The sequence below is a fragment of the Danio rerio genome, chromosome 11 (assembly GCF_049306965.1).
Source record: "Danio rerio strain Tuebingen ecotype United States chromosome 11, GRCz12tu, whole genome shotgun sequence".
NCBI lineage: Eukaryota > Metazoa > Chordata > Actinopteri > Cypriniformes > Danionidae > Danio > Danio rerio.
The window spans coordinates 38,245,001-38,272,124 of NC_133186.1; the positions used below are offsets into that span (position 1 = coordinate 38,245,001).

General features: G+C 32.6%; 1 protein-coding gene across 48 annotated transcripts in view; it reads right to left on the reverse strand.

Moving 5' to 3' along the window:
• itpr1b (inositol 1,4,5-trisphosphate receptor, type 1b) overlaps window positions 1-27,124 on the reverse strand; it is a 246,804-nt gene that overhangs the window by 81,935 nt on the left and 137,745 nt on the right. For 31 of the 48 annotated variants that reach the window (XR_012387281.1, XM_068224410.2, XM_073916982.1 and 28 more), the window contains 2 exons: window positions 22,254-22,383; window positions 20,097-20,296 (listed from right to left, as the gene is read on the reverse strand). Coding sequence is in view for 39 of the 48 variants with exons in the window: in XM_068224410.2 (XP_068080511.2) it covers window positions 20,097-20,296; window positions 22,254-22,383 (330 nt within the window). In the remaining 9 variants the exon portion in view is untranslated. Of the gene's footprint in view, window positions 1-20,096; window positions 20,297-22,245; window positions 22,384-27,124 lie in introns of all 48 variants that reach the window. The other 17 variants (XR_012387289.1, XR_012387286.1, XR_012387284.1 and 14 more) reach the window with 4 other exon arrangements.

Here is a 27,124-nt window from a genome sequence, read left to right on the forward strand (position 1 = left end):
ACAGAGTCAGTTCTTTTCATAATGCAAAGGAAGTTGTTGCCACTGTTAGATCAGCAAAGAAGAAGAGAATAAAACAATATTTTATTGTTTTTTATATTATTATTTTTATATATTATTTATATATATATTTTTTTTTCTTAATATTTTATACTTCTTTTTATTTTCTTTCTATATATATATATAACATTTTTGCAATGATTGTTTTACAGCCATACTGTAAAGCTCAAATGGTTTATGGTGTTTGATTTGCGGCTGAACTGAAGTATAATAAATAAGATTACTGTTGAGTGTCTGATAATAAAAATGTCAGATAATAAAAATACTCTAGCTCACTATTTGTATTTGTTCATGTATTATTAATTGATAAGTCTGAAGCAGACAGTAAATGAATTCTGTCAATTTGTATAGGGCTAGTAGCAGTGGGTATCGGTTCAGAATTCAGTATCGGCCGATAACCTGAGCTTGGAATTGATATCGAGACAGGGAAAAAAGGTTATAAGAACATCCCTACCTAAGGCTGCAGAATACTTAAATGTATTTTTTATTAAATGTACAGAAAACTCATGATTTACTTTTATCATATGCTTTATGTAAATAATAACCTTTATTCATTATTTATTCATTCAATTTTCTTCTGCTTAGTCTTCATTTCAGAGTTTACCACATGGCCTCTAGCACCTAGAGCACCTTTTGAGGTCAGCGTAGTGAGGTTTACCTGCAGAGCACTTCGCTAGCTGGCCTCCTTTACATAAACACGTGCTTAACTAAAGCGCTTAACCATACTCATGTCTTGTGTCTTTTAAAGCACTGAGCACCACATTTTTTAGATGCTGTGTGAAATTTAAAGAACTTCAATTTGCAGGGACTGCTCATCACTGTCAGTTACAAAGAAGTCGACCAATTAGAAGAACTCGGAGGTGGGGCAAGCGCTGCATTTGTCTGTTTACAAGCATTAAGTGATTGTGTATGCTCATGTTTTATGCTTCCGATGCTTTTATGCTTGCGTTATGTCACATATAAACTCTTACGATGTTTTAAAACAATTCAGTTAAATGAACCTTTCCAGCGGCCGTGTCCTTGTGTTTTAGCCTTTTTTTTTTCAAATTATTCCAAAGTGCTAGGCTTGAGTTACGTCACATATATGCAAACTCCTATGATGTTTTAAAACTATTTGGTTCAATAAACTTTTCCAACAAACAATCATGTCAACATATATCAAGTGGTGAAAAGTAACTAATTACAAATACTCAAATTACTGTAATTAATTACTTTTTCTCAGGAATTGTAATTTACTGAGCAGTTTGAAAATTGTGTACTTTTACTCTCATTTGAGTACATTTTTAGTGCTGTATCTGTACTCCACTACTTTCCTTCAACCTGCAGTCACTACTTTATTTTTTCTTGTCTATGAGTATTAGAAAAATCAGTCCTGTAATTCCTGTCCAATCAGATCACACATAGAAGGTAAATCGCCTCATAATGATATACCTCAAGACATGGGCGATTTATAAATGCAGCAAACTGTTTGGAAGGATTAAAAGTGTCCATGAAGATGTCCAAAATCTTTACACGCGTTGACCCAGAGACTGTTTAGATGCATGTCACTGATGAGAAGATGACAGATGTTTACTGTATGGGGACCGAAATTTCCTTAAACACCCAGCAAGCACAAGACATCAACATGATGTCAAATTGACATTGTATTGACATTGTACCCCAATGTCGTGGGGACATTGCATTTTGTTTGATGATCTTCTATGTAAAGCTGCTTTGACACAATTTACATTGTAAAAGCGCTTTACAATTAAAGGTGAATTCAATTGAAATGAAAATTGGGTTGACGTCAGAACTCAATGTCAGACCAACGTCAATGTCCAACCGAAAACCAACCAAATATCAACGTCTAATGATGTTACAGCTTGAAGTTGTGTGAACGTTACCACTATGACGTCGATCTGATGTTGGATTTTGGTTGCCACACCTGATGAATAAATATCAGTATTTGACGTCAATATGATGTTGGATTAAGATGTTGGCTTGACGTTGGATTTTGGTCACTTTCTAACACAACCTAAAATTGACCAAAAATCAACGTCATTTAACGTTGTTATTAGACATCAAAATAATGTTGTCCTTAGACGCTGGTTAGACATTTAATTTTGGTCACTTGACATCACAACCTTAATCTAACCTAATATTAACATCCCATGACGTTGTGTGCCTGCTGGGCAATAACTACATGCACTACAGAATGTTACGTTTACACACATCCACAAATTACATGTAAACGCATTAGCTTTTCACAGTGTAATACTCACTACTCTTGAGTACTTTTGAAAGGGCTACTTTTTACTCATACATGGGGTAATATTTACAACAGGTATTTTTACTCCACTTGCACTACATTTTTAGGCAAGTAATGGTACTTTTACTTAAGTATGATTTTTCAATACTCTTTCCACTACTGCATATATCTATTTAACCATTAAGATAAAGCCAAACGTACCAAATATAACACTCAACAAAAAATAGCCTCACACTTTTAAGTTCTCTGAGCATTCTTTCATACGTCAGGCTGTACAGGGTTAAAAACTATATAAATACAGCCGAGGTCAGTTTTAGGCTGCACAGTAATAGCACTCGCACCTGTTGTGTTTAATTGCGCTTGTGTGTGTGTTTGTGTCAATGTATATTTGTATGTGTGTCTAATTTCGCTATGCATTTTTGTATGTGTGTGCATGCATTTGTGTGTTGTGTATACATTTTTATGTGTGTGTCTGCATTTGTCTTCGGTGAGCAGGAGTGGCTTTGGCATAAAGCAGATCTGTGCACACAGTTAACTTCAGGAGCGCAGCACTTTTCCAAGGACGACTCTGACCGTGACAAAGTCTGAAAGAGATTGTCAATATTTATAGGTCATGGAATTAACACACACACACTGGGTGTTTGTTTCAGGTGAGTTATGTAGGTCACAGGCTAATGTTTAAGCGAGGTGCGTGCTCTTGTGTGGCAGGCGACAGATGCGGGTGTGACTTGAAACCATGCATTTGTGTCCTCCTACACCTGCTGCTGTTTCTCCAATATTACATAACACGCCTGGTTATAGCAAAAGCTGAGGAGACACTGCTGTTCTCCTCTACTTTAAAAACAAAAACGTAGCTATGAGTCAGAATCTGATGACGATAACGCATGCATTAAAAAAAATATATATATTTTATAATGGAGGCAAAACAAAAGGCCTGACCTTTGGATCCCGTCTAGGATGGAGAGATTTTTATGCGCTTTTAGTGACGTGATATGAATCTCTATTTATAGTTTTTCTCTGGAAGTCGGCAAGCTTTACGTGTATACGAGTCGGCTGGAAATAACACTGTACATCTCTCAAATTCACATTAATGTGACACTTTCTCTTTTTAAAACCTGCTGTGGTGCTGTGTGTGATTTAAGAGTAATTGAGCAAGCTTAAATGCAGAGTTTTTACATCCTTTTGTGAAACTTTGAAGAACCGTTTCAGATGTTTTCAGCAATATGATGTAGTTTCAATTTTAGTACTACATTTTATTTAACTGCCGAGGCAACATTTCTAATTTACATTCAGGACTTATTTCTTTTAATATGATCATTATATTTTATTTTTATTACTGATATATTTTGATTACCCAAAAACTTTTGATCTCTGAATTACTTGGATTATAATTGGTCATTCATGACATTTATATGGGCAAACCTTTTAACCTAAATAAGGGATAAAGTACATCCAGGGGGTCGTTATCACAGGTCATTATCATGTTTGTGTAGGTTTCCTCCGGGTGCTCCGGTTTCCCCTACAGTCCAAAGACATGCAGTACAGGTGAATTGGAAGAGCATCCACTACGTAAAAACGTGCTGGATAAGTTGGCGGTTCATTCCGCTGTGGCGACCCAGGATTAATAAAGGGGCTAAGCCGAACAAGTACATCCAGGTGGTCGTTATCACAGAATAAAGCCTGAAAGGCTGATCAGCAGCCTTTAAAAAAACGCAAAGCTGACAGAAACAAAAATGGCTAAATAGAGCATACACTAACCTATGCATTATTCAGTCACAAGATGGCGACGAACAGTCAAAAACAGCAGCATGACAGACAAGTGAAGATGGAAGTAAGGATGATTCAAAGAACCCACATGAGCTTGTGCTATTGATTTCAGGGGTTGTTATCTGGGAATAACATACATTGGAATGTTGACCATTCGGAATCAAGTAATTATCTGCCATGTAATAATGACTGATAAACAACATGAATTATATTTGTCCTTGTAATGACAGTCACATAATACATTCATTTGGACTCTTTCAGCATTTTAATTTTCACTCTTAAAAAACTAAAAATGTGTTCAAATTTAATGCAGCTTTAAATTAGTTTTCCAGATAAAATTCTGTTTCCTGGAATATTTGGATTCTAATTGGTCATCCGTGACACTAATATGGTCCAGCATTTTAGCTTAAATAAGGGATAAAGTACATCCAGGCGGTTGTATCACAGAATAAAGCCTGACATACAAAATTAAACACAAAGCAGACAGAAATAAAAATGGCTGAAAGAAGCATACACTAACCTACTTATAATTCAGTCACAAGACGGCACCAAAAAGTCAAAAACAGGAGCGCGGATGAACCAAAGTTATTAGTTTCAGGGGTTGTTATCTGGGAATAACACTCCCTGGAATGTCTTTATTTAGTAATTATCTGCCATGTAATAATGAAAAATAAACTACATGAATTATCTCGGTGCTTGACATGACAGTCGCATAACACAATAATTTCAACTCTTTTATTTTCTCTCTCCAAAACTGAAATTTTGTCGTTACATTTGTTTTACACACTATTTTGCACCCAGCATATAAAAACAAGTTGATAATTAATGGCTGTCTTTTTAATATCTGGACTTTGGCTGAGTAAATATACACATGATCCACCAGAATGTCTGAGTAGAGTATTCTGCATCCTCCTGTCACAGAGGAATGCATGTGCAGACGTCACAGATATGGACTCGAGTGTGTGTGTGTGTTTGGCTGGTGAAGCGTCTCAGGCATTTTGCCCGTTAGCAGCAGAGCGAGTGGGCGAGCGCTTCCGTCACGGGTGGGTCATCCAGAACTGGGCTGTTCTCACACACTGGGCTTCTGCACTGTACTCACACTGCCTCCTACTCCTGCTTCAACATTACTCAGTACAGATGAAGCTCTGTCTGCCCTGCTCACTCTGTCTACCCTGCCTGCAGCGCTTACAGTATGTTTGTCTAACATCCTGCGATGCTAAATATCACATGAAATATGGGAGAAACCTCTGTTAAATTGTAAAAAATAAATTAGAGAAGTGTTTTAAAAACAACTGGGTGCAATGTGATGTCATTATTCTTTTTACAGTTCACCAATTAAACATTTAAAAGCAACTTATTAAAATTAGCAAATACTTTCAGATGACCCAAAAACTTAAAGTGTCAAAAAAAGTGTCTTCCCACAGCATTATTACAGACAGCATATTGAAAATCACTGATCTGTATGGAATCCAAAGAGAAAAAAAATAATGGTAATAGTAAAAATAATGGTAGATGAAGAGATTCCCCCTGTTGTGTAAAGCGCTTTGAGTGTCTAGAAAGGTGCTATATAAATGTAAGGGATTATTATCATTATTATTATTATTATTATTATTATTATTATTATTATTATTAGCTTGCGGTACAAAACAAAAAGAACTCAAAAGAGCTTTGGGCACAAATATGATTGTGATACTAATGATACATTAAAACACAATGGGGTTTTTTCATGATGGATAAAAATAAAAGCACAAATCAAACACATCTCTTATTTAGTTTGACAATTACAGTGCAATCTTATTATTTGGATTATTTGTTTGTATTTTGAATGGAAGACCCTTAAACTGGAAGTGCAACCCATAATTAAAAGCAAAGTGCTGTAAAAAAAGAATGGAAGTGTTATAATACAGGTCTGTATTACAGCAAATACATCAGGAGAGTCATTTTCACTAAACTTTCACTAAATTTTTTTCTAAGTACGCCCTATTCCAGCATATAGACCATTTCAATGTGGTGATGTCATTAGCCCATGAACATTTCCTGCTTGTCAACCTATTTTATAACTGTAACAAGAGGCAATTCAATCATATCTGTTATTGTTATTTATGTTATTAATGCTATTTATCAATGTGTGGACTTTTTAGGAGCTATGCAAATTAAAAACGTAAAAGAGCAAATGCGTTAGAACCATTGCTATTTATTGTTTACATCCCACAAAATGTCCTATATGAAAAAAAAATGCCATAAAACGTTTTTTTTAATAGATTAAAGGGATAGTTCACCCAAAAATTACAATTACCACATTATTTATTAAGTGAAAAAATGACGGAATTAATTATGGAATTAAAGGATCAGAGCAACCTGTTTTTTCTAAATATATTCTTTTGTGTTTAATAGAAGAAAAGTATATAGGTTTTCATAGGTGAACGTGAGTAAATGATGACAGAATACTCATTTTTGCCTGAACTATTTATTGAATTATTTTTAGAAGGGCTAGCTAAGATATGTCCAAACCCTTCTTTCCCTTACAGAAAATCCTGGTTAGACGCATATATATACATATATCTATGATGCACTGCCTGACCAACAGCATCCAGTCCAGAATGCAATAATTATTACTGTATTTACATTTCATTATAGTTTGTGATGGATCATATCCAATGGGTTTGCAGGTCAATTTCCAAGTTAAGCCATATTTTTTATCTATGTTACAATCTAATTATTTTTAATCTCAGAATTTCAAATTAAAGACATGATTTTTAACTTAGTGTGTAATGATTTGTACTTTTTTTATTTCAGAATTATTTTAGGAACCTTTAAAAGTCAACATTTTAAATTGGTAAACCATCATTTTAACTTTTCATTTTATCAAGACTAAAATTTGTAGGTCAAAATTATGTCAATTTAGACTAAACTTTTGTATATGTTGAAAAAGGGCTTGTGCAAAACTGAAGTTTGTGTATCCTGTATCATCATCACATTTTAAAAACAACCTGTGACTTTCAGATGATCTGGTGTGATGATAAAAACACACTTGATAAATGCAGACCCGAGGTGTAGTTGAGCAAAGTGTAAATTCTGAGGTTGTAAAGCGAAACTACACGTTTAAACAGGTGGTTGCATGTGCAAAATTAGCCACAATAATGCTATGGTTTTGGGGGTGATTGTCAAGGCATCGAAGAAATGCTTAATATTTATCTATCAATGCTACTAAGGATGCATCACAGCACATAGTTAATAATTAAATCAGTTTTCAGAAGACATTCAAAAAAGTTCTTATTATTAGTTTTTTTCTTGTTTGTCTGTGCATACATCACCTAAAAAAAAGTCTTATTACCTAATCAAGTTTTAGGAACAACAAATACTAACTTGACTTCTAGTTGATTATTTGGTATCAGAAGTGGCTTATATGAAAGCTAAATACCTTGAGATTACGCTTATTTTACCAAAATAAAATATGATCATGCTTTGATTTTTACTTCTTTAATTAGGACAATAAGGTCTGACTTTACTTAGACAAAAGCCTCGTCACTTAACAGAAAGAATGTACAGTATAGAATATAAAGTCATGGTGGAGTGGAGAAGAATTATTATTGTGTATGACTACCATGAGCTTAGAGGACTGCATCCATACATCTCTGCAATGACTCAAATAACTTATTAATGAAGTCATCTGGATTGGTAAAGAAAGTGTTCTCGCAGGAACACTAGAGTTTATCAATATTCTTTGGATTCATCTTCAATGCCTCCTCCATCTTACCCCAGACAAACTCAATAATGTTCATTTCTGGTGACTGGGCTGGCCAATTCTGGAGCACCTTGACATTCTTTGCTTGCAGGAACTTTGATGCGGAGGCTGGAGTATTATTAATTATATTATTAATTATTAATTATATTATTAAATATATATATATAGCGAGGGCGAGGCAGTGGCACAGTAGGTAGTGCTGTCGCCTCACAGCAAGAAGGTCGCTGGTTCGAACCTCGGCTCAGTTGGCGTTTCTGTGTGGAGTTTGCATGTTCTCCCTGCCTTCGCATGGGTTTCCTCCGGGTGCTCCGGTTACCCCCACAGTCCAAAGACAAAATGAGTGGAAAAAACAATTTGCACTTGAGTCACAGCTGAAACAAACAAAACCAAAGTCTGAGACGTACCTTAGTGCACAAGACAGTCTTTGCACAAGTGATCAAAACTCATGCAAAATCAGCTTGGTGCTTTATTATTAATTAAAAGTAAAGACCCCAGACATGAACATTATTGAGCATGTCTGGGGTATGATGCAAGAGAAGGCATTGAAGATTAATCCAAAGAATCTTGGTGAACTCTGGGAGTCCTGCAGGAAAACTTTCTTTGCCATTCTAGATGACTTTATGAATGCAGTCCTCCTAGCTCATGGGAGTCATACACAATATTCATTCTTTTTCTACTGCTTCATGACTTTATATTCTATACCAAGGTTATTCAATTAGTTTTTCATGGTGGCCAGTTTATAAAAAGAATTCCAAATGAGAGACCGGAGAGATATGACTTCAAAAATAAATGATGACACAACAGCAACATAAGAGCCCATATGCTGTAATTTTGCTCCTAAGACACCCACATTGGGTTTTTCTACATTAAACGTTAATATGTTGTATTTTGGGTCAGCATGGTGGCGCAGTGGCTAGCACGTTTGCCTCACAGCAATGAATTAATTAATAATAATGAATATATATATATATATATATATATATATATATATATATATATATATATATATATATATATATATATATATATATATATATATATATATATATATATATATATATTCATTATTATTAATTAATATAATTAAATATATATACACAGTTGAAGTCAGAATTATTTGCCCCCTTTTGATTTTATTTATTTATTTATTTTTTTATATTTCCCAAATGATGTTTAACAGTGCAAGGAAATTTTCACAGTATGTCTGATAATATTTTTTCTTCTGGAGAAAGTCTTATTTTTTCTTTATTTTGGCAGTTATTAATTTTTTAATTTTTGGGACAAAATTATTAGCCCCTTTAAGCTATTTTTTTTCAATAATCTACAGAACAAACCATCGCTATACAATAACTAGCCTAATTACAATAACCTGCCTAGTTCCCCTTATTAACCTAGTTAAGCCTTTAAATGTCACTTTAAGCTGTATAGAACTATATATATATATATATATATATATATATATATATATATATATATATATATATATATATATATATATATATATATATATATATATATATATATGAATGTATTTATATATATTTATATATATATTTATACAATAGCAAATAGACATGTTATAAAGAACTTTATTTTTTATTTTTTGTTTGTTTGTTTGTTTGTTTGCTTGATGGGTTGTCATGAAGACTACATACAAGTTCATCATAAAAACATCAAACTGCCATCAAATCATCCCTGAGATTTTAATGATTCATGCAAAATCATGCAAAGCCCATAGAATTGTGCATGATGCAGGCCAATCCATTTTTATGACTGAATTCTGAGAATCTGTCCACATAGTTTCACACTGCAGAACACACAGGATTCCAAGCACATATACTGACTGAAGTCCATTATTAATACTTCATTGGATCTCCACTCTATTTGATTAGCAGCCATTCTCCAGCTCAATCCTCAATAAGTGCGTTTCCTTTCATTATAGCAAATCAAATAATTACAGCACAGGTCAGTCTGGGCACAAAAAGCCATGCAAAATCAGCCTGGCGCAATATTCTCCCTGGGAAATTCCCTTGGTGAAGCCATGAACAAGAATGCACACACACATATAGAGCTGCATTTGCACACAGATCTGGACAGTGTGTGGTTGTGCCCTGTCCCGCTCCTCTCTGCATTGCCCTGCGGCTGGCACACTTTCCAACTGCTTTGAATGCTCTGCCATCAACCTTTGCATAATCGCTCTGCCTCTTCCTTATTATTCAGTCCATTACCTCTGTCTTTCCCTGGCAACCGCGAGTGTTATCCTGACGACCACCCCAGAATACCTCTGTAAACAAACAAACTGCGGAGGGGAATTGGCTTGTGTTGTTGTGCAGCTTCCAAACAAATACCTCTCTGTGCTTCAAGCAGGCCATATTATGCAAGTCAAAGTAATGCGATTCGTCCTCTGATATGATTCAGATTAGCTTAGTCAACCCAAAAGATGCTTGAAAAATAATAATAAAGGAAAGAAAGGGACTACTTTTCATTGAAATGTCAGCCAGTCTGAAGTGAGATGATGTTTATGGTTGTTTGTCAAAATTTTGAGTGAAATCAATGTCTTTGTGCAATCAGGAGTGTCAAGCTCACACTTAAAATGATATTTACTAAACAAAGAATAGTAAAAGAATACTAAACAAAGAAGATTAGTATTTTCTGATTGCAAATAACATATTCATCCATTTGGATAACATAGTGTTAATGTAATTAAACTAATATACTTCACGTGTTTTGTTATTTGTTAGTTAAACATAAATGGAATAAATTGGAACAAGATTTGTGCAATAATATCAATAAATCCAATGGGCCCTATATCATAAACCCAGCGCAATGTGGTGCAAAGCATGACGCAAATGTTGTTTGCTAGTTTCAACTTGACGCAAGTGGCATTTTGAGGTTTTGCACCATGCTGTTTAAATAGCAAATGCATTTGAACTCATATGTGCGCCAATAGCCATTATTGTCTAAAAAGAAGGTGTGTTAAGGCGCATTGCTGGCGGGTTGCTGTTTTGAGGATCTAAAATAGACTGCTCAATAGACCAAAAGAGAGGAGGTCTTAAGTCCAGCGCAGAGCGCATTAGTTATGTGCCTTGCTTAAACATTGCTTAATACACAAGGGGTGTACAGCAATATGCAAATATCTTTACAAATTAAGAATAATTAAAGGTTTAAAATATTATAAAAATTATTATTTTCTACATAAATATAAAAATCACTGCCTGCATGCCTTCTTCATCTCGGGGGTCTGTTTTAGTTATTTCTAACAACTTGCTTTTGCATAATATTATTATTAGCAGTATTATTTATTATATGCATACTTATAATTGTTTTTATTAAAAACAAGCTTACAATTGCCCACCTTTCAGGTTTTAGATCATATGGGGGGTATAACGTGTATTTGGGTATAACTCAGTTGTTTGAGCACACTTTGTTATTATTGTTCATTTATTTGTTTGCTGGAAATAAGAACTGAATTTAGAAATAGTTTTGACACAAATCTTTGCGCTTAACAAACGAAATGAATTATGTAGGCTAATGGATGTCTGTGCGTACAAGAAGTTTCCCTATCCACGGAAGAGAGTGAAAGTAAAATTTAAGAATGAGGAGGCTTATCTCTATTTCTCACACTGTAGATGCTCTGTTTAACTGTTTACTTGCTAGTAAAGCTCATCAATCATCAATCTCATGAAATTTAACTAATTGGTTTCTCGTTTTTTTTTTTATTTGTTTGTTTTTTATACGGATAATAATATATTTTAACTGATTAAATCTAACACTATTATATTTTAACAGGTTTAGATTGTTTCTAAGGAATTTGGCTACATACTTTTTAAAAAACTGACAAATTAAATTAAATTAAGTTTAGATAAGTTTTATCTGAACTTATAGCGAGAAACTGAATATTATAACATTCTTAAGTTTAATCCACAGCCTCAGCATGACCCGACTCTAGAAACAAGCTTAGGACTGTTGTAAACTACAGGTAATTATAATTTATATAATTTTCCGTTTTTTTCTTCATAAAAAAAGGTTGCCATCCATGTAGCCAGAGGTATTCTTTTTTTCAGTAATTTACTTTCATTTTTGACTCTCAAAGTGGCTGGTCAGCTATTAGATTCCATTTTATGAATCACACAGGACCACAATTCTGACCACATTAACTCAAAAACAAATTTTGAGCTATGTGCACACGGTCTGATGATGTGATTTTTATGGCAGTTCTGGGGAATATTCATGCAAAATCTGGCAAAATCCAGAAAATCAGCATTATACATTACAGTCCATTTTTATGACTAGATTCTGCGAATCTGTCCAGTGCATACAGCACACTGACCACAATCAATTATTGAGGTTTCTGGTTCTCCTGTGCATTCCTCAATATACATGTTACTGTATGTATATATATATATATATATATATATATATATATATATATATATATATATACACACACACACACACACACACACACACAAACTAAACGGCTAATTTATTAGGTACATCTGTCCAACAGCTTGTTAACACAAATTTCTGATCAGCCAATCACATGGCAGCAACAGCATTTAGGCATGTAGACATGGTCAATATGATCTGCTGCAATTCAAACCGAGCATCAGAATGGGAAAGAAAGGTGATTTAAGTGACTTTAAAAGTGGCATGGTTGTTGGTGCCAGTTGAGCTGGTGTATTTTACAAACTGCTGATCTACAGGGATTTTTTCACAGAACCATCTTATTGTCATCAATTGATCATTGTCAACGCCACAGCCTACCTGAGTATTGTTGCTGATCATGTCCATCCCTTTATGATCACAGTGTACCCATGTTCTGATGGCCACTTCCAGCAAGATATCATGTCATATCATAAAGCGTGAATCGTCTCAGACTGGTTAAATTGACAATAAGTTCACTGTACTCAATTGGCCTCCACAGTCACCAGATCTCAATGCAATAGAGCACCTTTGGGATGAGGTGGAACGGGAGATTCGCATCATGGATGTGCAACTGACAAATCTGCAAATGTCAATATGGACCAAAATATCCAAAGAATATTTCCAGTACCATGTTGAATATACGCCACGAATGATTAAGGCGTTCTGAAGGCACAAGAGGGTCCAACCAGGTACTAGTAAGTACCTAATAAAGTGGCCGGTGTATATATAATGGTTTAGATTTTTTTAAATAACTAAATATTCCAAATAAAGGTAAGATTGCCTAAAAGATTGCCTGGGAAGATGAAACACGGTGTCATTCATTTGAAATATTTTGTGCTTTGACACAAAAGTTATACAAAATTACTAAAAAAAAAAAAGGTTTCCTTTGACTCAGATATAAAGAATGAACCGATTCATGTTTATTGTCTATGCACTGAGATTTATGTAAACTTATTTATTGAGTAACTAAGTTACTTTTCAGAAAAAAAGTAACTACACAAGATATTTAAATACAATTGTAGTGATGTAATTTGTAATAATTTTTTTTTTACTTACCCAACACTGATCACAAATTAAACAACTAAAACAGCTAAATATGTGAACATTTTACACTTTTCAAGCAAATTTGAGTTAGGGCAACAAGAAGGAATTAAGTTAACTCAATAGCTTTTACAAATTTAAGGGGTTTGAACATAAAACTATTAAGTTTACGCCCCCAAAAATCAAGAATTTAGTTTTTTTCAGCCCAAAATAAGTAGTCTTTTAATAAGTAATTTTGAGTGTACGTAGTATCCTTAGAAAATCAAATCAACATAACATCAACACATTTCAATAAATGCTGAAAAAATGCATTTTGCAAAAGTTGCAAATCCTTTTGTCAATGACTATGGATCTAAATAGACCACAGATGGTTTTTGGTACATTAAATATTAGTAATGTACCAAACTTTATATTAAAATATCTCAACAGCCAAAGGGAATCCTTTCATAGTATCACTTCCTACTCAGTCTGAACTTTTTTATTATTCTTTGTATAATGTGTCTAAATCCATCTAAAACAGAACTAAATCCACAAACCCAAGGCTCAGTGTTTGACCTGTTTCACTTCTTCATCTATTCCAGGTTACTCAGTACAGTCCTTCAGTCACATTGTGTCTTTTATTAATGTCACACCGATGCTTTGACTGACTCAAATAACCTTAAAAAAAAACTTTGAGATATGATCTAATAAACCTCCAAACATTTGTCACATTCTTATCAAAATACTTAGGAAGGAAAAAAAATCTTCAAAGCAGAGAGTGTGTGAATCTGAATTAATACTTTCCTATCTAAAAATCATATAAAAACATGTCTGGGTCACATTTGACTCAACATGTGACCCTGGAGAAGACACTAAAATATATACATATAAATAATATACATAGTTATTTCCATATTTATACATAATTTACCATATCTAAACAAACAACTAATTATGTATTGATTTAAATTTAATATGGCATTAATTAACTTTGTATTATCAGTTTTATGAGCACAAACCCTTTTTTATAATATGAAATTTAAAAATCAAATTAACTTAATTTAGTGGATTTAGAGACTTAAACAGGACTATTTAATGTTAAAAAAATGACTGCATGTCTACAAATGAAGGCTGATATTTTTCTAAAGAGGTGGAAAAGTATTACAACATATTTAGATATATACAGTACACTTAAGAGGTTAATTAACTTATCACCAATGTAATCTAAGGTAACTTCAATGTAACTTGATGTACAAATGTATCTCGTAAAAAGCATTTTGATGGCAGTACTTTTATTAATTTTGCAATATTTAGCTTATTTTATTTATTTAAGTTTTACATTATCATTACTATTATTTTTTATGTATTCTCTCATCTGTTAGAGGTTAAATTGTTGGGCAAAAATGTATAAATAAATAAATAAATAACTTAATTTGATTGTTGTACAAAAAATTTATTATACCTTTAAACAGCAAATTGTATAAACATAATAATAAAGCATAATTTAGCTTTGTATAAACATTTAATTAACATAAATGGACTGAAATAAATTCTACAAGCGTTGTCTTATTTAACTATTTTACTATTAAAGGTACAATTTAATTGAAACATTATTTTATATTGTATTACATACTAATTACTATTACTTTTTAAATACAGACATCTATTTATTGTAATATGCATATAAATTAGCTCAATTTAAATGTAGTACAATTATTACTACAATTGTGATATTGCATAATTATTATATATTTACATATAAAATATATACTATGAATTTATATAGAATTTATTTTAATTTATAAACATTTTCTGCAATTATAATATAATATAATATAATATAATATAATATAGAATTATATAATATAATATAATATAATATAATAAAATATAATATAATATAACATAATATAATATAATATAATTTAATATAATATAATATAATATAATATAATATAATATAATATAATATAATATAATATAATATAATATAATATATTATAATATAATATAATATAATATAACATAACATAACATAACATGACATGACATGATATAATATAATATAATATAATATAATATAATATAATATAATATAATATAATATAATATAATATAATATAATATAATATAATATAATATAAAAACTTTTCAAAAACTAAATATGTCATATATTAATAACTTTTAAAAACTCTTCTAAACACATTCTTTAATTGCTCATTGCAAATAACGTTGGCAAAAAGACATGATATAATGAAGTGCATTTCGTAAACCTAGAGCATTTACTGAGAAACAGTAGCAAAGGCCAGCAGAATAAATCCTTTTAAAAGAAGGCTGATGCTTAATGAGTAAACTCAGTAATTCCCCTGTTAACACTAGAGAATGTCACCAGTCGCTCATACACGTCAATAGAGCAGACCAACCCATATTCTCTCTTTCTTTCATGTGGTTTCTTCACATCCTTCAAATGACTCTGCAAACCGGCTGCAAAGTGTCATGCAGGTTATCCACAAAACCCCTTTAGCGCTGCAACAATTCTTAACCAATCTAACCTAACGCAAGTTTCATGCTGACATACGCAACACTTTCAACATGTTAACGAGAATACAAAAAATATGTGTGAATCTCATGTAATGTGGCAAGAAAAAATGAAACTACTACATGCATTGTAAAATTAAGCACATTTCCACCATAAATTGTAATTATTATGTGGAAAATAATCAAAAATAGTTTTAATTTGCTAATTAAAAACAATCATGGTACCTAAAATAGCTCCAATGCTATAGGATTTTGGGCTGCAAAAAAATAAAGATAGAATCTGCAATTAAAGGATAAAATTTGTGTAATTGTCTACCATATATTCCTCTTTCTCAGATTTTTATTTATTTTTTATTACACGGATGTCAATTTATTTTCTTTTATTATTGGCAATATTAATATTTTTGGCTCATGCATAATAGTGTTCATGAAAAAAAATCTACTTTTGTCTTGTTATTTCTTACTGGTTGCATTTTTGTTCTGGTTTAACTATATTAAATCTAAAATGTATATCAATTTAAAAAAAATTTTTAGGAATTGTCTGAACAAATATTACATTTGATGAAAAAAATTTTGGATGGATGGATGGATGGATAGATGGACAAAGGCATGGATGGATGGACAAAGGGATGGATGGATGGATGGATGGATGGATGGATGGATGGATGGACAAAGGTATGGACGGATGGAGGGAGGGACAAAAGACAGATAAAAGGATAAATAGATACAAGATAGATACAAGATGGAAGGAAAAATAACAAAAAATACAAAATAGTAATAATTATAACAAGATTTATTAATAGAATTAAAATTTTAGATATCAGACAGACAGACAGATAAATAATAAAATATAATTTATAATACAATAATAAAGTATACATATTAAAAATAATAAATAACAAAAATAAATAATAATACCAATTATTCATTAAAATGAAGAAATACAGAATTTTTCATTATTATTATTATTGTTATATTTATTTATTTATTTATTTATTTATTTATTATTATTATTATTATTATTATTCACTTTTTATCCATGTAAATATTATCTACATAGTATACTACAGATTAATACTATGGTAAAGAGGTACTGGTGAAACATGCCTAATCACCAAAACTATATACAGTCAATTTTAAATTAAAACAGCTTAAAATTGCCTTTATTTTGTAGCAGAATGATTACCTCATGTATTTTTATCTGACTTGTACTGTAGGTGAAATAAAAACACCCTTTAGCTGATTATTATATAGTGAACAATGGTAGATAATAGACCAAAAATAACTGCACTTTCCTTAATTATGTTATTTTCCCTCATTATCGCCTCTTGTATATCTCAATGGGTTTGTGCTGTATGTGTGTCTGTGGATCGGCAGTGACCCAGTTAACACAGAAGAGAAGCCGTCAGGAGTGTTTTCTGCATTATTCACCACGGCCTTGGCTTATGTAATGTGGTCATGTGAGCACCGGAGTATCATCAAGGAAAATGCCTGCGCTAATAACAGGGCTGATTATGCAACGGGCCTATTTACAAAAGCACCCACGCACAAAACACATGCGTGAGCACAGAAATCAGGTCTGCCCGAGAGAGAAATGTAATTGCTCTACAATCTGAGCAGCCATGCCTTCCCTGACACAGAGCTGGGCAAGATTGGGCTTGAAATGGATCATGATAAATATCAATTATATTTTTCATGATAAATGTCACATCTCCATTGCCGTTTAAAGGCAGATTTCTGAAGGTTGCAGTAATCAGACGGTTAAGAGCTCATAACATAAAAACTCATTAACCAGGTGGAAATCTAAGGTGGCCATAAACAACAAAAAAAGTGTCCATAAACAAATATTTTCTCAATTTAAAGGAGTAGAGGCTTGGACCCGGAAACAGTATTCCATACGTCATCAATACGACTTAATAAATGGATATATGGTGTCGATTCAGCAAGAAGGTCGCTAAATATATTTACCTAAAATAACTATTGAGGAGGTGGAGGCTAATAATGTCTGAACTTTAAATGTATTTCTGCCTCATTTGCATTTGCGCTTTGTCCCCTATACAAGTTTTAGGAACAAATAATAACTTGACTTCTAGTTGATCATTTGGTATCTGAAGTGGCTTATATTAAAGGCAAAGGCCTCTAGATTACGCTTATTTTATCAAAATGAAATATGACCCTGCCTTGATTTTTAATTATTTAATTAGGACAGTAAGCTCTGACTTTACTTAGATGAAAGTCTTGTCACTTTACAGAAATAATGTCCATTATAGAATATAAAGGCATGCTAGACATAGTGGAAACAGAACTAATATTGTGTTTGACTCCCATGAGCTTGGAGGACTGCATCCATACATCTCTGCAATGACTCAAATAACTTATTAATAAAGTCATCTGGAATGGCTAAGAAAGCGCTCTTACAGTTCATCAAGATTCTTTGGATTCATCTTCAATTCTTCCTTCATCTTACCCCCAGACATGCTCAATAATGTTCATCTGTGGAGACTGGGCTGGCCAATCCTGGAGCACCTTCTTTGCTTTCAGGAACTTTTGATGTGGTGGCGGATATATGAGAAGGAGCGCCATCCTGCTGAAGAATTTGCCCTCTCCTGTGGTTTATAATGTAATGGGCAGCACAAATGTCTTGATACCTCAGGCTATAGATGTTATCATCCACTCTGCAGATTTCTTGCACACCCCCATACTGAATGCAACCCCAATCTATGATTTTTCCTTCACCAAACTTTACTGATTTCTATGAGATTCTTGAGTCTATGCGGGTTCCAGTAGGTCTTCTTCAGTATGTGTGATGATTGGGATGCAGTTCAACAGATGATTCATCTGACAAATCTACCTTCTGCCACTTTTCCAAATGTTCAACAAGAAGTCAAGTTATTATTTGTTGCTCACACAACTGGGATCAACAACTAGAGTTTTGTCAGGTAGTGTGTACCACTGTTGTTAGCAAAAAATAAAGATGTAAAGTGCTTCCGGAATGACTTATTGTATTTTAGGGAAGGGGTTGTAAACAATAACCTTGTCTGTGCTGCAAAAAAGTCTAAAAACGGTTCTAATCCTTTCTCATTTGCCTCCGTCTTTTAGCATTATTCAGTTTACCCAGTGACTCCTCAGTGACCCCGTCTCACTGTCCTGCCTACAGTCTGCTATTTCTATCTTTTTCTTTAATCACAATTTGTTGCTCTTGTTCCCCCTTCCTGTTTTGCAGCAGGGGAGGATGCCTTGCATTTCAAAGGGGAAAAAAATATCACTTTCCTCCACAGAAATTAAATATGAAAAAAAAAACTCCCCAATTGTGCACCAAAAAGCATCAATTCAGATAAAAGTTTCAGTTTGCATGGCAATCAGCCCTGTTGATTTTACCACACCTATCGTCACTCGAAAAACCCCACATCATTTATGTGTCGCCATCATTATTTGCCATCTGAATTCATTGGATGTTTGCACATGACTTAAACAGTTTGATACAAAGAACCGAGACTCTGAACATTCACGGCAAGACACTGCAGGGAGAAAATCTTAATGCATTTGTTAATTTTATAAGGTGTTTCTTCAGTCTAATGTAAAGAAAATATCCAAGATACACTTCTGAGTGTTCCTTTTATAGCACTTTACCAATTTATTTCTGTAGATTTTCATTAAAATACATATATTTTTAAATAAGCATTCTCCTGCACTGAGGCATGAATCTCCATTTCAGCTGCTCTTACATACAATAATCTTTTATAAAGTACACACAGTTTTAGTCATAACTCAATAATGAAGGTTTATTTTCATAAAAGCTTTTTTTTTAATTCAACAAATGTAAATGTGTTTTTCCTTGTATTTTCAGAACTATGGAGTGATAAATAAGAGATTCCCCAAATACCCTCAGCAAAAATGTTTGTCTTTAATATGTATGAAGTATAAATCATAAATAAATGTTTAAAAACAAATATTTTAGAACCTGATTTCATCCAAATGTTTAGATTTTTGTGCAGGAAATGCATGCAAAATAGTATATATTTAAATAAGCAATGCTTCATTTACATATGTAAAGAAAATAATAAAGCAAAAGTCATAATGTAATCAATCAACTGAGGAGTTAAGGTGGTAACACGTTTTTTAACTTATTCACTTGCACTGTCTAACCAAAAAAAACCTCTCAATTACATCACAAATCAAAAACTAATCAGGAAATAACATGACACTATAACGATGAATTGATATTCCTGTAATGTTTAAAAGAATGTGATTAAACCATAAAGGACTTTTAATTAGATATACAGGAGGTCTGACCTGTATGACGGGGTTTCCTCCCTCAAGCAGAGCGATGGCCAGCAAGATGCTTTCCTGGAAGATCCTGTCACTGGTGGCATTCATGATGAGGTCAATGACCAGGTCAGAAGCTCCTTCTCTGTCCAGGTGACACTGCACTTCAGCCAGACTCAGCTCTCCCCGACTCCCTGCTGAACCACCACCACCACCACCACCACCCCCTGATGAAAAACCAGGACATATGTAGACATGTAGAAAATATGAATAATGTATTAAACTATATGGTCATATTATTTAAATATTGGTCTTTGTTTTTAGATTACTTCTGTGCTGTCCTGAATTAGTTAGCTGCTCTAATTAAAGACATCTGCCAAATCATTACATCTCAATGTCAAACTATTAAAATATTTTGCATAAATCAAGCACTTTTTTTAAAGCATTAATAACTGACAAACTTTACATTATAAAGTGTCTCTAAACACTCTCTCAACACACACAAACACATACAGAGGTTTGTTTTCCTGTATTAGTGAAAACATTACATAGTTTTCATAATGATACAGCCTACGGTCTAAATGTCAATCAATACTGTAGATAGATACTAATATGCATTACTGGTAAAAAGTTTGGGATCAGTGCGATTTTTAAATGTTTTAAAATAAGCTTCTCCTGCTCACCAAGGCTGCACCAGTACAGTTCAAATTGTAAAATTGTGAAATGTTATTGCACTATAAAAGAATTGTTCAAAAGTAGTTTATCAATTATTTTATCATTTAATCCAGTGATTTTAATTATACATTTTCAGCTTTATTAATCTAGTCATCAGAGTCACATAATCCTTCAGAAACCACTCTAGCATTAATTGTTATTATTGTTATTATTATTATTACTAATGGTATAGTAAAAGCAATAATCACTTGAGTAATAATTTCATTTGAAACTACATACAATAAATAATAAATAAATATTTAATAAATAATTATTTAACCATTTTTTACATTTAATAAATGCCACAATGACAGAGACACATTTTATTTAAAAAAAATTAATTAATTAAAAATAAATTAAAAAAAGCTGACCCCAAACTTTTTACCGTTAAATTGTGTGTGTGTGTGTGTGTGTGTGTGTGTAGAGAGAGAGAAAGAGAGAGAGAGAGAAAGAGACAGACAGACAAATATAAAAATAAAAGATACTATTGTTTTGGCCAATTTATAAGCATTTTTAATTACATTTAATTTAAATAAATATATATATATATATATATATATATATATATATATATATATATATATATATATATATATATATACACACACACACACATGTCTAGCAACATAAGTACAAATGCAAGTCAATTTCTCAATTAATGGTTTCTCCAATGCAAAAAAAGTAAAAAACAGATTCTCTGAAATTACTAGATATGGGCTTTAACTATATGTTAATATTTGAATTATTCTATAACAATCTAATGACATGTCTTCCAAATCCAAATTATACAAAATAATTTCCAAAAATGCAACTTATTTTTGTCAGAAAATTTTTAATATATTTTTTTTTTTTTTCAAATGACTCTATTTTATAGGATTGTGCTGTGGAAAATATATATTATTTTGTTTAATGTGCCTTAACAGAGATTTTGTGACTATTTATTCACCAATATTAGTACTTATAGATATGTTTCCCTTTTTTCCTTCTTTTTCTTTACCTGCATTTATCTACAGACTTATTTACTTATGCAAAAAAAAAGCTCTAAAAACATCTTATTTGAGATTTGGAAAAAATGTCATCAGAAAAGTACAGAATAAAGCAAAAACATGTTTTACTGAAACTATAAATCATAAATTCAACGAACTGAGAATATCCAAGAGCTCTCTTGATTTTTTTTTTCCATATCCATAAAGACACTTTGTAGCATCCAATCTTCTAGTGTCAGTCTCTGCTAGACACATTTACACACTTGCTAGACTTCCTTCAGCAGGTGTATTTGAAGGCTATTCACACAGGAAGTGTGGGTGACACGTTCCTGTCGCCTGGCAACAGTGATGGCTCTGAATATATAGGACACGTAACGGAAGAAAATGCTTGGGGGAGGGAACGGTCCTCAGTGCAGGCTATTATGAAATGGAGCTGGTCTCTACATTTGAAAAGGTCATCGCTTTATAAAAAACACACACACACCTGCAGGAGTCTTCGTCTGCCCAACAGGGGTGAGCGGCCCATTGCTGAAATTCGTCAAACTGTCTCGTCTGCCGCCCGGTTTGAAGTTGCCATAGTAACGGTTAACCAGGACTTGCCTCAAAGCCTCACTCTGACAAAACAAAGGGGGTGGAGTCATGGGAGGGGCATCATGACATCATCAAAATCGTAACATCAGCATGCCACCGTGACAAACATCATCAAAAGGTGGAGAAAATAAATAATAAATAAACTGAGAGCACAAACACAGACTTACTTGTTGATCTGATTGAAGTCTATAATATATATATATATATATATATATATATATATATATATATATATATATATATATATATATATATATATTTTTTTTTTTTTTTTTTTTTACAATAATAATCAATTATAATATATAACTTATTATATTAATAAGTGTGAGAACACTGCAGAAATCCTCTAAATATACTTTATAAATATATTTCACATCCAGCACAGGCATTTGACACCTACTAAAATATGAATAAAATTTAAAATCTGGGTAAATAATAACGATAAACCTGTAAATCGATAAAAAAGTGAAATAAGTAACATATCTAAAAACACAACCAACCAAATATGAATTTAAACAAAAAAATGAAATAAATAAAATAACAAATGTAAATTTAAACAAACAAATAAACAACTTACTAAATGAAAAAACTAAATTATAATTAAAAAGTTATTTTAAAAATATTTACAATTATAATCAATTATATTTATTTATTATTTGTTCATTATAATAATAAATGTGGTAACGCTGCAAAAATCCTATAAATATATTTTATAAAAAGATTTCACATCCAGCATAGGCATTTGACACCTAGGTCTTCATCACATGTGGGGAATTTAAACAAACAAATTAAATTTAGTAATGTTCAACTTAATTAGTTTAAATTAAGCCCAAATATGTTGTTTACAATTACTTATTTTAAAAGGGTGATCCACAGTGTATTTTTAAAGTTTGTTTGTGTTCATAAGATGCAAAGCAATGTGTGCTCATACTTTATTTGTAAAAATCACATTAATTTTTCATACATCTTATTTTTTTCATATTTACTAACATGAAAACAACTGTCATATTTTCCAAGTTCCTCTAAAGGGCCGCCCTCAAGAGGCTCTGATTGGTCAGCTAACATAATGTGCTGTGATTCACGGATCAGCTCCATGTCACTAGGTCACGCCCCTACAAGCATGTGCTTTTGCTCTGTGTAAATTCTGTCAGTCAGAGTAGCTATTAGCAGCGTTAGCTGCCTGAATCAGACAGAAAAATAAAGAGCACACAGCTGAACCTCACGACGGCTCTCTAAAATAAAATCTGACAAGTGTCTTTAACATACATTCTGGTTATAAGCATGTGTAAGTAATATAAAACATTCTTGCATCTTTTGTTAGTTTGTTATTTGAGATGTTGAATGAAGGGAAAACGACCGCATAGCGAGACACTGCAGCGCTACTGAAGATTGTATGTGTTTACATGGGTTTGACTGATAAATATGAATGCTAAATTGTTAGCGGTGACAAACAGCATTTCCTTTTGTTTACCCCCTTATGTCCTCGCTACAACATATCGTTAACGCTAGAAACTGTGCATGTAATAGATCAATTTTAACAAATAAAAATACGGTTGGAGGAGTTTTTAGCCGATCCCAGCACTGAACTGGGAGATATTCTGGAAGCTGTCCTTTGTCAAATGCTAGAGCTTTGTATTTTTTATAACTTTCTGGAACATAATTAAAACTAAACTGTAAGCACTTCTCTCTTTGTAACGTGTCTTTTGGAAACCCAAATGCAAAACAGAACAAGCTGTGTAGATTAGCAGCATTTGGACAGCATTTTAGCTTTCTCTGCTCTAACATTACAGCGCCTCTGGCCACGCCCCTTTGCTGTGCAGGGTGTATGTGCGCAACCGGAAGCCCTCGTGATCACACTAGTCCAGATGTATTTTTTTTGTAGTCCCCAAACTTGGTGTTTGCTTTAGCTAATGTCTTCCTTTGCACTGAACTTTGAGCAATTTACATTAAGAGATGTTGTTTATGTTCACACAGCTATATTACACATCAACTATAGTTTACAATAGGATATCGTAGGGGACCACCCCTTTAAAAACATTTAGTAAATCCTATGAATCGTCTTTAAATCCTTTCTTTTAGTGTGTTTATTACACTATCGAAAAATAATAACAATAAACTTGAAGTCTGTAAATTGATAAAAAAAAAATATGTGATGACTAACATATCCAATAACAAACAAACATAAATTTAAACAAACAGACAAACCAAGTAATATACATTTAAACAAACAAATGAAAAAATAAACAAACAAATAAACAATTGAATTAATAAACAAAAAACGTGTGTCAGCCTATGTGAGCATAACAGATTTAATCCTTGTTTTGAAATTACTACCAAACCCAAACGTTGGCCACACACGAAACACATAAATATATATATATAACACACACTGAAATGGATTATATTAGAGTTTAAATAGCACATAAGAATGCATTAAGGTGTATCCATGCGTAAATGAAGCTACATGTTTAATAACACTAAAGGTGTCTAAAGGTGTGTTATATAATATCAATAACGTGTTGCGTAAGCAGCAGGCTTTAGATAGAGTGTCACCTGATTGATTTGGTTTGTGGGATGCTACTCAACTCCTCCAGGAGACCAATAATCCCTCTTGATTAACACAGTCAGAAAGAGGTCAGAAAGGAAGACAGAATCTGATAACACTGGATCCCGTTCCTTAGTCCAATCTGACCTCATAACAACAGAGGCTTCGGATACAAGACACCACAACAATCAACACCAACCCTAACCCGACTGCTCACTGGAAACACCTCCAATCAGAGTCTCACGCATACATACACCCATACAGATCCAACACCACCTTTAAACCTACAGTCATCCCAGTTTTTTAGTGAACATCCACCCATTTGGAGCCAACGGTGGGGTGAGTTTTGTGAACGGGTGGCTCAGACTAGAGATGCAACGATCTTGATTTATCATGGCTGATTGTAATTGAACATTTCATAAAAACAAATTGGCCAATTTCAATACTTATGTTCTGGATTTTATAACTACAATCAAGTATAAGTAATATCCTTTTTCTTACTATAATAATAAACCTGATGGCTTTAAAAGCAATTATTTGACTTGAGTCTTTTTTTTTTTTTTTTTTACGAAATTGCCTTAAAATTATTATTTTATTATAATATTATTATTATATTACTATATATTATCATTTATATTTAATGTGCATAATTTTAAATTAATTTAGTGTAATGCTGCGGTCATGTTTTGATCTTTGATTGGTCTCACGCAATCACATGATGCAATTTCCCAGGTCAGAGTTCACAAAGCTTGAACTTTCCAACTCCGCAAACTGCGAAACTTGTCGCATGAGATTAAGTTTCCGGTCTGATGCATTTGCGTGCGTATGAATGGAAGTCTATGGGAGGAAAAGCCCAGTGTGACTGCGGCTTAAAAGTTCCAAGTTATGTGTTTAAACACTTAAAGAAACACCATTAGTTACTTTTAAATTAAAGTAACTAATAACTTTTATAGTAAAATAACAATAATAATGATCTAACTTAAGCCTTGCGAAAACCATGAACAAACAAAAACAGGTGAAAGGCTGAATAAAATTGCAGATTTACTCTCTGCCTGTAGGTGGCGCTTATAAACCAGTAGCAACTGATCTCTTTAGTGGCTAATTCGTTTGAGTTTAGTTGCACAAAAACGTAAAATTTTTATTAAAAAGGTGTGTCACTAAACTCCACCCCTAAACCCAAACGTCATTGGGGGATAAGCAAATCATACTAAATTGTACGAATGAAATACATACAAATTAGCCACTAAATCAAAAAGTTACAAATTGCCATGAGATATCATTGGAATTACGGAAAATACAAATATTTTAACTAATTAAATTAACATACATTCTACTTATATTTAACAAACAAACCTCATTCTCAATAGCAAAAAAAAAAAAAAAAACATGTGACAGGTTAAATAAAATTAAAGATTTTCTCTCTGCCTGTAGGTGGCGCTTATAAAACAGCAGCAATTACCAGCCTGATCTCACAAGGAAACGTAACTATTTTATATTTGTCAGTTTAGTGGGTAATTCGTATGATGTCAGTCAAACAAAAACGTATGATTTTAAAAAGGAGGTGTGGCACCAAACCACACCCCTTAGCCACTAAATCAAAAAATTACTAATTGCTGTGAGACATCGTTGAAATTACGGAAAATACAAAGAGTCTAACAATTTAAATTAACATGCATCCTGCTTATATTTAACAAACAAACTTCATCGTTAATAGCTCTGTACATTTTGAAGTACAGCATTAAAAATGAGCTATGAAAAGACAGAATTAAAATAAATTTCATAATTTGCACATTTTTTATACATACTGTATAATTTTTATGCTCAGTTGATGTGGTTTTGGACTTAATAAATGGTTAATGTAAATAATGGCAGATGGAAATGCATTGTTAAATAAACTCAGACCTAGCGAACATTGCACACACACATGACCAATCAGCTCTATTATATCTGCCTTGTTTACTGTTGGTTACTAGGTTACTAATACTACAGTCAGCTGCTCTAACAACTTGATGAAAATGAAATTGGGATTTTTTTTTACTTGAAAGCATTGCAAAATTGCTGAAGTATGAAATAAATAAAGATTAGTAAGTTTTTTGCATTTAATGTTCCGTTTACATACTTTATACTATAAAATCATAGTATATTAAATTCTGCAAAAGCCCAGAACATAGATCAGCCATCTTAAATCAAATATAGTTCAGATTTCCGCCAGGTGGACC